Source organism: Manacus candei, unplaced genomic scaffold (genome assembly GCF_025592945.1).
Source record: "Manacus candei isolate 608988 ecotype Guabito, Panama unplaced genomic scaffold, ASM2559294v1 h1tg000050l, whole genome shotgun sequence".
Classification (NCBI taxonomy): Eukaryota; Metazoa; Chordata; class Aves; order Passeriformes; family Pipridae; genus Manacus; species Manacus candei.
The window spans coordinates 14343050-14355451 of NW_026138098.1; the positions used below are offsets into that span (position 1 = coordinate 14343050).

Consider the following 12402-nt stretch of genomic DNA (forward strand, 5'->3'; position numbering starts at 1 on the left):
ACCCACCAGCCCATTTTGCAGACACCAAGCTCTCCTAGCCTGGAGAGAAGCAAGTACCAGCTTTCTCTCTTGAAAAGCTTCATGTCATGCTTGAAAACATGCTCTGCACATACTCCAGTGGTCAAGGCTTCATTGCACTATATCTCCATTTCAGCCTGCAATGGGCCTTGATCCCACATGGCAAAGAGGTGGCATCTGTACATTAAACCTGAAATTTGTTGCAAGTAAAACCATGATTTCTGCAAGACTCACCTGGGTCCAAGATCTTGGGGCAGCCTCCCACTTCCCATAGCTCTTCCCTTGGGAAGGAAATTATGCCAACTGGCAGCCTCAGCCCCATCCTGCACCTCACTGTCACATTCCTTTACCCCTTTCCAACTTGCATCTCCAGCCCCAACCCCTCCCTGGAAAGCATCAGGCTCAGTTAGACTAATACAAACTTTTAATGCACATATTAAATAAATATTTCAATCATTTCATATTCAATTTGTACACAACCGAAACAGAACAAAAATCCTAAAGGAAACAGAAAAAACCCAAACAATCAAAAAAGATTGGATGAAAAGTCACCCCTGGTTCTGGCTCCTATCCAGTGTCTTTGTTTTCCCTCCCTGTAAAGAACAGTTGCTTTAACCCTTTGGAGAGAGTCACAGTCCCAGGGCAGCATGTGCAGAGTAGGGCTGGCTGGGGATGTTCACTCAAGAGATTTAATGTTCCCTTTGGGGTTGGTTTTCTTTTTTTTCTAAATAGACAATTGGGCTTCTGTCAACACAGAAATTTTGAAAGAAACCCTCCCCTTTCGTAGAGGGACAAGAACATCAGTATTTCTTATCAAAGAGCAAAACTGGAAGAGACAGCTGGCAACTGAAGCACCAAGCATTACGACAAAAATATTTAATGTTATGACAAAACAGCCCAAAATGGCTCCACAGTAATTTGTAAATTTTTTTAATTTTATGGATGAAAACTTCTATCTGATAAAAAAATATAGTCAGAAAAAAAATGTCAATTTTTGGTGAGAAGTTCACATTTTCCACATGGGAAAAAAATAATACCAGTTACCAGCCTGCTCTATGGCAAGTCATACCTCAGTACTTTAAAACAAACCAAATGCCAAAGACGCTCCTGTGGGTAAGAGGTACCAAGTCAGTTCAGGACTTTCTCTGGGGCATCCATCACCCCTGTCCTCTCCTGAGAAAAAAAAAGTAAGTGAGGAGTTGTGAAGCCAGCAGTGTTCTCAGAAGGATGCAAGTGGCTTCCAGCAACCCCTTGCTCAGCCGGAGAAATAGGCACATCCGAGGAAAGAAAGCATCCAGGGTCCTCCCTCCAGGTGTCACAGTCAGCTCCCACGGGCAGTGCCCACACAACACCCAGGCTGCAAAAACCACCCAGGAGGCCTCCAGCCACCTCCAAAATAAATCCCCTCCCCTTAGTTGTTTTCCAGCCTCTCCGTCTTCTCCAGTAAGCATTTCTTCAGTTCATTTAAGTAGCACATCACTTCCAGATTTGGATTTCCATGGTTTTCCGCTTGTTTGCTTTAAACATGATTTTTAAACTCCTTTTCCCCTAGAGCTATCAAAAAAAAATAATTACAAAATAAAGCACGACCCCAAACAGACTAGAACATTTCTAAGTGAAGGGCTCTTCCCCCTTCACCAGTCTTTGAATGTTTCATTACTTTTAAAGCTGGAGTACAAAAATAGAGCCTCTCTCATTTTTTCTTTTTTTTTTTTTTTTTTTTTTGTAAAAACCAAACACCCCCCCAAAAGTATCAACAACTAGAGCAGGTAATTTTTTTTATCCTCCCCCTCCCTTTTTTTTTTGTGTTTTGTTTAATACCCAAATGGGAAAGTCTCTACATATAGTCCACCGAGCTCAGAGGAGCATCCTCCAGGAGAGATGCAGGCAGGGGGGCAGGGGCAGGCGCATCAAGGGCCTGCCTTGGAGCTGGAGTTTCTAGTCCTTTTACTTCTCCGGTTGAAGGGATAGTTGAGGAACTCAAAGCGTCTGTGGGGCTCGGTTGTCTGGTGGCCCTTGGGAAGCCTCTTCATGAAATGCACCTCCCGCTGGTGCTGCCGGGTCTTGGAGCCCTTGCGTGGGCGGCCCTTGCGGGTGAAGGCCATGTACCAGCCCTCATACTTGGCATTCTGCAGCGCTGTGTAGTTGTTCTCCAGGACAATCTCCGTGAAGACGCAGTCCTTGCCTTTGCCATTGCTCTGAGAAGGGAATCGGAAGGGAGATTCAAGCAACAGGCACTCGCTCAGAGGGCTGCTTCCCACTGCCCCGCACTGGATTGGCTGGTGTGGCAGCAGGGTTGCACTGCTTGTAGGCAACCAAGAGTTCACTTTTCCCACTTCTTCTCCCACAGGTCAGAATTGCCTAAAATCTGCTCTTCCTTAAAAAGCTGCAGGGAGCAGGCACTGTGGCACAGACAAACAATGCTCATTGCAGCTTGTGACCTTAGTGTGATGCCAGCTGCGAGTCCCAACACAGTTGGTCTCTGCCTTAACTTCTGCCACACCCATAAAGGAGTTTTTTCCTCCATCTGTGCCATGGGCTGAACATGACCATAAGCAAATTCTCCATCTCAATTCGCCTGTCCCCCTGAGGTCTTTAATACAGGAGAGGCATTGAGTGGCAGGAGAAGCGATGTGGGGTCATTGGTGACAGTGCCCACTGACGCAGGTGGTAGAGGGAGCACGGGGCAGCCAGGGACTGAGCTCCCCCCATTATCGGCAGTAGTGGGACTAGGGAGGGACCCACATCAGGCAGCCCCAGCAAGGAGCTGCCATGGAAAATCCTTGCGGAAAATCCTTGCAGAAAATCACAGTCCCGGTGGGATTTTGCACACCCAGTTCCCCGCCCCCTGGAAGGGGCATTGAGGTACTGAAGGAGCATGACAAACCAGCAGGCAGTGGGGCCTGGCCTTGGGGCCAGCCCCATGGAGCATCTTAACATTCCTGGCACTTGTACCATGTAATCGTGGAGAATAGAGCAGCAATCCGCCTATTTGTTCGGGCAGATAGAAGCAATGTGCCCCACGCGACACCTGCCTGCCTTCCTTGCTCCCCTCCTTCCCTCCGGGCTGCAGGATGGCTTGTCTCCCTGCCCCTAAAAGGGGAGTGCTGACTGAGCCTTGGGACTCCGGTCTCACCTCCCCACCCATACAGGTGAGCTCTGTATCAGGTCAGAGCTCCTCTCCTAGCAGCCCCAGCTCCATGTTCCCAGCAGTTCCCTGCCTTGCCCATGCCCTTGCATCCTACCTTGCCAATCAGTTTCCCCTTCTTGTTCATGCAGATGTAGAAACCTGTGGCTGCCCCTTTGATGCGCACACGGCTCCCAAAGGTGTCTGTCTCCACGATGAGCTTGGCTGGAGAGAGTAGAGAGAGGGAGGGATAACAGAGGGGCTCTGGGATAGGGCAGGCACAGGTATGGAGACCTCAACAATGCACCTTGACGCTGGGCACCGGGGGTACACACTCTCTGGCAACTGGCCAGAGAGAGCCCTAAAATCAGGACACAAGGTTAAGATACAGCCTTAACCCCCCCCTTACCCTGCCACCGTCTCCCAGCAGGATCTTGGTCACGTCCCTTTGCCACCCTGAGCTGCGCTGGATGGGGAGTAGCTCTGCTTTACCCGGCTCCACGGGGCTCAGTGGTGCAGGTGCCACAGAGGTGTCCCAGATGGGGGCAGGGCAGCAAGCAGGGCACGCACTGGTTGGCAGAGAATAAGGCAGCTGCCCTGCAAATGGAGGCAGGTCTGGGTGGGCCTGCAGGCAGGCTCCAGGCAGGCACCTTCTGGAAGTGCACAGTGTGCTGCCAGCTGTCCCCAGCCCAGGGGACACTGTTCCATGTCTCTCTGCCAGGCCAGGACTGCAGGAGGAGCAGTGACTTTGCAGCTGGCAGGGGAGGCGTGAAGGGTACAACCATCCTTTTAATGCCTTTCACCTTTGCACGAGTCGAGAGGGCGTATTGATTTGGTCTCAGTTTTTTAATGGAGGCATCGATCGACTTCCGAAGGAGCTATGCAAATTGCCGGGTCGATGGGCCGCCTATAAATAGACCTGTCACCTTCTCTCCCTGCCTTCACCCTGGGAACCCATGCCCCGAAGCCCATCCATCCCCAGGGAAGGGGGAGGATGGGGACAGGACATCCTTCTCCCCGGTCCTGCAGCTGCTATCCCCAGAGCAAGCCCCAGTGGAGGCAGTAGTTACCTGTTTGCACCTCAAAAGGTCTGCACTGTGCCAAGCACCAAAAAATTCCCCATGGTGCTGAAAAGCCACCTGGGACTGTCCCATCTCAACATCATCACCTCTTGCCCAGCATCAGCTCCTAGTGCCACAAATGCGATTCGACAAGGTAATCAGAGTGCAGGCCACAAAGCTTCCAAGTTTTGGAAACATTACAGGTTTGAGTCCACTGATGCCTTATTTATCCTCTCTGATCTCTGTGCAAGGGCTGCTCAGTTCCTCAGGACTGTGGTGCACCACAGCTTGCACATCTCTACCCCAGGATGCTCAGCCTCCAGCAAGCCCCAGTGAGGGCAGCAATGTGACTCTGGAGTGGGAGGCTCTGCAGAAGGATGCTTTGAATGGCAGAAGGAGGATGTGGGTACACACACAAGCTAAAGCAAGCCTAAATCACGCTCTGGGCTAGGAGTGAATTTCCTCTCTGTCTCTGTAAAGCCTTCATCCTGCATCCCTCACATCATGGACACTGTTGAGGTCAATGGCACTGAGGGGGGGGGAAGAGCAAACAGTCAGTGCTGGCCACAGTTGAGTTGACAAAGGAAAAGATCATCCCAAAATTTGCTGGGGCCAACTGATTTGGTGCTATAAGGCAGGGCAGACTTGATATGCACACAGGTACCCCCTCCATGCACTCTCTCCTGTCAACATCACCCTGCAGCATCTCTTGTCCCCAAACTACCCTGCGCCCATATCCCCCTACTCCCAGGCAGTCACAGACTGAACTCAGAGCCTGGAGGAGTGAACTCCAGGTTGTGCCACCACAAGCGCCCAGGGCCTGGCAAGCACCTACCATCCCCAAAACCAGCCATGGGAGCCATGGCACTCTGCAAACAAAGCACTGAAACAGTGACCCCCTATTTATCTATATTGGGGAAAGGGGGGGAATTGATCTCAGAGGCAGTAAAAGGTTTGAGGAGAATTGATTTTTCTCTCTCAGAGATAGAAAGAGGTGGGAGGGAGGGAGGGGGGGAACGAAGAGGGGAGGGAGGGAGTGGGGAGGCCTTGGCCCCAGTGAGCACAAAACCCTGCTTTAAAGATGCATATTGGTTCTCTTTTGGACTTTTTCCTTTTTTCTTTTTGTTTTTGTTTTTTTTCCCCCAAAGGGCAGCTGTGATTTACAGCCACCAGACGGGTTTGCTGCCCTGCCAGTGTGTCGCTCTGGCCCCATCATCCACGGAGGATGAAGACAACCTGGCCCCAGGGCCATGCAGCCCTAGACCCTTGCAGGCAACTCATGAACACTGCAAACTCTGGCCCCAGCCAGCAGAAAACCCTGAGCACAGACAAAAACCAGCAAGTGGGCAAGGAGCTGTGCTGGCATCCCCAGCTGCCTATGGGGTCGACTCCAGGCTGCAGCTGGCAGCAGTTTTCTTGGTGGCAAGCATGGCCCAGGAGGGATGAGCTGGACTGCACTGGTTGCCTGCCTTCCCTTAGAATTAAAAAAAGTCAATCAAATATTGACAATTAAGACAAATAACTGAAAACGCCGGACTCGATGTTAAGTCGGCTGTAAAAATGTCAGCGTGGGGAAAGGGGTCATCTGCAAAAATAAATCAACCCCCTTTACACGCCCACCCCCAAAAATGAGACAAAAAAAAGCAGAAGGAAGGGCTTGGGGAAGGAGGAACTTTGCTGCAAACGTGGATTTCTAAATAACATTTGGGGGTAGTCCTTTTTTCCCCCCCTTTTTTTGAGGTGGCGGTGGGGGAAGCTTAACGTTTTCAACTCTATTCTTTCATTTAAGTGACAGATTTATCCCAGTAAAATTATGTTTCATGCTCAAACTTTGAAGGGAAAGTGGCTACGTAAATGCTGAAAAAATGCAGCGAGACACACTTGATCCCCCAACTGGACTGCGAAGAGGAGAAAGTATTCAGGAAATGTTAAAAAAGGTGAAAGTAAGAAGCGTTTTAATAGTTCTTCCAGACATGGGGGCCTCCCTAGAGATTCATACAGAACAATCCTGAACCTCTATTTTAACATTTACAGACTTGCAACTCTTTTAAAACTTTACATCTGAAAAACTGCTTGTTCTCTTTCTGGTTTAGATCAGTCTTCATTTTCCTCCTTAGCTCTTCAAATGCTTAACCTTTTTTTATTACATTTTAATAGAGTTTTTCAAGCCACCACAAGTCCCCTCCTTCTGGCCTTATTTAAACCTGGTCTTTATTTAAATAAGCACTAACTGTTTTTTAAAATCCAGGCATTAGAGGTCTAAAACAAGATGGGATTTTTTTCCTTGGGAAATTAACTACTGCCCTTTCAAGCTAGAGCTGCTCTGGGGCGGGAATAATTCATTTGGAAGATTAATGCTGGATGTATGGAATATCATATAGATGGAATCTGCACTGCGCTTGCACTGCTAACATCCAGCATGAAATTTTCAGCCAAAGCAAAATGAAGAAAAACCAAAAAGGAACAAAATACAAAACAGAAGGCTAAGAAGAAAATTGTTTCTACTAATGTCCTGAAGCAAGAAAAGGAAATTGCAGCTAATACCAAAGAAAAACACTTGTGATCCCTACACACAGCACACAGGAACACAGGCACTTCCCTGACCCAGGCACAGGATCAGGTCTCCCACAGACGGCCCCGCGGAGCGCCAGGGCTCGCTGGCCCCACTGACCCCTGCGTTTGACTGTCCTAATGTGTCATTAGCACACACCATCAAAGTATTTGGGCTTCGAGTGTCCTCAGCGGAGCGATCGGTCCCCCTGCCCTGGAGAAGGTGGAGGATTTGGGGAGAGGGTGCCAGGGCAATGGCAGAGGGGCTGTGGCAGAGCGCAGGCTCTCACACTTGTGGAGTCCCTGCTTTGTTTCTGGAGATGCCACAGCATCTTCACCCGCAGCTGACTGCCTCCCTGACCCTCTGTTTGGGATTTGTTTTGAGAAGGGAGGGATGGGGCTACAGCGGGAAAATGCCACTTCAGACAGTCCTAGTTTAAGGAAAGCTTCCACAGCAGCCATCCCCACTTTCTCCTTCCTGTCTCTTCTTTTTCAACTTTACTTCTGATTTCTGTTTTGAAAGGAAGTCTCAGGGATTCCCATCCCTGCTAAGAGCTGAGATGAAATGACTGATGACACTCAGGATGTTGGAGCACTGAGCCCTCTGAGTCAGGTGCAAACCAAGAATAAAAAGGAAAGGAGCAGAACCCATCCTGCCAGCACCAGTCCCCTCCCTCAGCACAGGGAACCTGCCCTCACCTTGAATCACGCAGCTGCTGATCGCTGACCCCTATGTTCTCCCTTTACAAACCCCCACAAGCTGAATGATTTTAATGATTTTTGGCTAACAAACTGGACGGAAATCATCAATCGCCACGCTGGGCTGCAAACACCTCCCCAGCTCCCCCCCCCGCCTGCCCACATCGTGTGTCCTTACCGTGCACATCCCCATCCTCTGCCATCGCATTGATTTTCTTGTTGTCCAAGATCTGCACATGTTTCCCACTGGTCCGGCTGTACAGCTGGTAGGTACGGACGAGCCGCCGGCTGAGCTGATCCGTCACCAGGCTCTGCTCCCTCACATGCTGTGTAAAATTAGGTGGGGACTGAACAGTTACCTTTAGGAAATTAAAAAATATACAACACACCATTATAATCTCTACTCCTCAGCGGGGCAAATGGGCTGAGCTGAGATCACCGGCCTCCAGCTGAGCTTTACAGGGAGGCAGGGAGCCGGGACCACGGTGGTGCCTCCTGTGCCATCAAAGCCTCTCTAGGAAAAGGAGCGTTAAGCTCTGGGACACAACAACCAGAGCCCTTTACAGAGCTGTGCCCACTCCAGATGTGCCCTAAGGTGACTCAGGAGTACGACAGAGCTTGTTGACCCCAGAGCCCCCCCCCCAGGTCTCAGTGGGACCCTGGCACTGGAGTACCCAAGATGGGCATCAAGGCTTAGAGCTAGAGGGAATTGGGGGGGCACGGAGGATGGCACAACCCCAAGGGGCTGACGCTTGCATCCCACACCTCTCTCACCTCTGCAGGAGCATACTACTGCTCCAGCTGCCCCAGGCACATATCCCAGCCACTGCCCCATCAGTTTCAACAGCTGCCTTTCCTCTGGATCCCAGGCTCTTTATTTGCTCCCAAACACCACACTTATTAAGCTCTTCAAATACAAAATCCACGAAGAAGGTAGAGTTATGAGGTATAAGAATTATAAGAAAACCATACCCCAGCCCAGGTATTCAGTGATATAACAACAACCTAAGGAGGATACTAACATGCTACTCATGCAAACACATCCCTCATCCACAGTCAGCTGTTTGGTGCCAGCAGCGGGGATGTCTCCAGCCCCAGTACAACAAACCCGTTAGCCCTGGAGCCGCAGCTGAGCCCATCCCCTCCAGACCCGACGCTGCTGCTCCTGGGCTTTAAATGATTTTCATGAGCAGCCAAACTTGCTCCCCCCTCAGCTCTGGATCATGAGCTGGCACAGAATTCTTTTTCCCCCCTCGTCTCAAATCCCTCTTTTAAGTCTGGAAAGTTTCGCTGCTCCCTGACATTTATAAAGATGTATTCTGAGCAAATGTTAGGAGATAGCTCCTTTCAACATCAGAAGGCTGGGACTACCCCCCACCACCCCCACGTCAAATGGGAAGATTTCCTCCTGTCTTAAACAACAACAGAAAAGCACAATAAAAGCAAAAGCTGCTGCTCTCCCGAAGCTGGCTTTATAGAGATATCTCCCCTTGACGATGTCATCTCTCTCCCTCTGCTTCTGCCTGTGCATGTGTGTTTCCTATAGACGGGTTTTGGATAATGCAGCAGGATTCTCTCCCCGGCTCTGATGAGGGTACCATGTGGAGGAGAGGTCATTAGCCATGCTGCTATTTGGTCTCCATCTCATACTTCAAAATATTACAGCTATGTTTTTATACAACTGCACACTCCCAGTGCTTCATTCTCTTCACTTTTCAGCTGGAAACTCAATTTTTTTCCCCCCCAAGCCTCCAGGAAAATAATAATAATAAAAAAGTAGCTTAAAGGGCATTTTAAACAAAGCTTCTACACCTGTGATCTCAGGGGGAAGGAGGGCTTCACCCCAGTTTGGAGGTGCACCGCTCCCAGCGATGTGTGCCTGCTGGTATGCGGGTGTTGCACAGGCTCTGCCTGGGATGTTTAATCTATTCGTGTCACTTCTGTCTCTGGCAATACAAACCAGCGATGTTAAAGTCTGACAATTTTAAGCTGAACCAAAACCTGTGCTTTTTACTAAGGTTTTGGTGGGGTTTCTTTTCCCTCTTTTAACTCTGCTTTAATTTTTGGATAAAGCAGCGTAGGGGGAAAAAACGTAGAAGAGGAATGGGGCTATCCACGGTGTAATTTAGAGGTCGGGGGAATGGGATTTAAAGCTGCTTAAAGATAACCCTGCGCATTTCCTTGAAATCCCGACATTCCCTGCCTCGCAGCCCGAGTCCCCGGCACCTTATTTTGCGGCCCGGGCAAGGGGCTGTTCCCCCTCAACCACGGCTTTTTACAGCCAGGCGACTTTTGTCTCCTGGGTTCTAAACTGTTCTTCTTTCCTGTCTCCCTCCCTGCCGAGCCACTCGGCGGCGGCGGGGCACCCCCCATCCCCGCGGGGTGAACAAAGCCGGGCAGCCCAGCGGGCACTTACCTGGGCTTGCAGGCAGAGGACGAACAAGTGCATTAACCTGGGAGGGGGAAAAGCGGGAGAGAGGTGTGAGCCGCGGGGGCTGCGGGCGTGGAGCGGTAGGGCTGGGGCTGCCGGTACTCACACGTAGCTGAAGAGCGAGGAGCAGGGGTCCATCGCGGCGCCGATGCGGAGCCGGGGGCCCGGGGCCCGGCGGCGGCGGGGAGAGCCCGCGGGGGCGCGGCGCTGCCTCAGCTCCTCGGTTCCTCTCGCCCTGCCGGCACGTCCTCGCCCCGAGGAAAGGAGGGCACAAGCGGCTACAGAGGGGAAAGGCCCCGCCGGCCGGCCCGCCCGCACGCCCAACCCCCGGGGCGCTCGGCCGGCGACCGCTGCCGCGGGGCGCCCCCCGCCCGCTCCGCTCCGCGGCCCCGGGAGCCGGCGAGGCCGGCCCGCAGCCCCGACGGCGGGGGCGGGCACGGCCGGGGGGCGGCAGCCGCGGCGGGGAAAGCCCGGCGGGACCCCCCTCCCTTCCCCGGCCCGGCGGTACCTGCCGAGGCGGTACCCGCGGGCGGCGGGCCAGGTGTCGCCGGGGCTGGCTCGGGGCTGCCACTAAGGGCCGGGCTCCGCGGTCAGTCGCCGGCGGGACTCCCTCCCCACTCCGTGCCTCAGTTTCCCCATCCGTAAAACGGAGGTTAAGGACTGAGAGGGTGGGTCAGGGACGCGGTTGCCCCCGTTGGGGGTTCGCCGCTCCGCGAGCGCATTGTGGATTGGGAGCGGGCGAGCGAGCCCTCCCGGGACGTGCCAGACATTAAAAGGATTACCGGGGGAGGGGGATGGAGGGGGCCGGAGTTTCGAGAAGGAGTGAGGCTGAGCAAATACCGCAGCCGGGGTGGGAAGAGAGGAGTGGGACATCCCCTGTTTCTTCCCGAGCATCCCCGCCGGGCGCTTACCTTGTGGGGCGGGCGGGCGCCCTCAGGGCCGGCGGTGCGGGGCCATGGGGCCAGGCGGCGGCGGGACGGGGCTCAGCCCCGCAGCCCGGGCAGGGCCGCTGAGGGCTGCATTGTTCCGGCGAGCCCCTGCCCTCCCGGCCCCGCCACCTGTTGAGCACCGGGGCGGGGGCTGCGGCGGGGCTGCGGCGGGCGGCCCCCGGGGCCGGTACCTGGCCGGGGCCGGGGCCGGCGCCGCCTGCTCGGCGCTGAGTGACAGCTGCTAATTTGCCGGCCGTGCCCCGCTGCCGGTCCCCGCGCTCCCCGCGCCCTCCTTTATCTTATCAGAGCCCATAATTACAATTGCTATTTTGCTTCCTCGAATCAGCAATCAGCGCTATCTGCCGCCGTTGGAGAGGCAGCTCCTGTCAGCCGCCCCTGAGTGACAGCGCGGCGGCTGCCCCGCCGCACAAGCACACACACCGTGCATGGCCCGCCTGCACAAGCACACAGTCCTGCACACGCACACAGTCCTGCACACGCACACAGTCCTGCACACGCCTGTGCAGCCCTCCTGCACACGCACATACATGCACACCCCCCCACACACACACACACATTCTCCACAGTCCCTTTCACGCACGCACAGCTCGCACACGCGTGCAGCCTTTCCCATGAGGACCCCTCCTTCTCACACCCCTCACACACCACGCACCCCCCAGCACAGAAACACACACGGTCCTCTTTGCTTACCCCTACCCCCAAAATACACCCCTCCACCTCATACACACACACACACGCACCAGCTGCAGCCATGGAACATTTCTCTCTCTCATGTGCACCCAACTTGTGCACTTTACCCCTTGCTCAGGCACCCAGAAACCCTAGACAGAAGTGCACCGCCAGCTCTCCCCACCACACACTTAGTGTGTTACCCCAAAACACTGCCCACTGTCACCTTTGGGAAGGGATCTCCCAGGGGGCTCACCTGATCTTGTCCAGTATCCCCACTGCTGAGGGGTGCAGAAGGCAAGCAGGGGAGCCTGGGCAGTGCCCCATCCCTGGGCTGACCCCACAGGGCTCAAGGAGAAAAACAGCCCCTACATCAGTATCATCAGACCCAGCAGAGCACAGGGCGAGCAACTGCCTTGTGCTGGCCAAAATTCCCACAAAATCAAAATCAGCCCCTTGTTCATTTTCCTTATTTTTTTTTTTTTTTAATGCAAAAAGTCATAAGGATGTTTCAGGGGGGTCTCCTATGTGTAGAAAAAAGTCTTAGGCAAAGTCTGTGTTTAACTGGAAACATTTAGGGGCACCACGGGAATGGGCAGGCTGAAGCAGGAGGTGGTTTTCAAGGGCAGTGCACACAGATTGTCAGTCCAGCACACAGTCAGAAAAAAAACCCCTCCATGTTGAGCTGTGTGAACAGTTGATGTACCACAGCACAGTGGTACACATCCACCTGTCCAGGCTGCCTAAGGAAAACCAGGCAAAACCAGAGCAGGAAGCACTAGATACTCCCGATGCTCTAAATCTCTAAATTCAGACAATCCTAATTTTTTAATATACAAAACATTCAAGGGATTTAGGAACTGTCTGTTTTGCAGATGACATTCTTCCTCATCAGTG

At 52.9% G+C, this 12402-nt stretch overlaps 1 protein-coding gene across 1 annotated transcript; it reads right to left on the reverse strand.

Moving 5' to 3' along the window:
- Positions 1-1792: 1792 nt before the first annotated feature.
- Positions 1793-10194, reverse strand: FGF8 (fibroblast growth factor 8). The gene is made up of 5 exons (XM_051800028.1): positions 9993-10194; positions 9872-9908; positions 7634-7814; positions 3264-3370; positions 1793-2216 (listed from the first exon to the last, which is right to left on the reverse strand). Exons 1-5 carry the CDS (start codon positions 10022-10024, stop codon positions 1929-1931), a joined length of 645 nt encoding a protein of 214 aa, XP_051655988.1. The 5' UTR covers positions 10025-10194; the 3' UTR covers positions 1793-1928.
- Positions 10195-12402: the final 2208 nt, after the last annotated feature.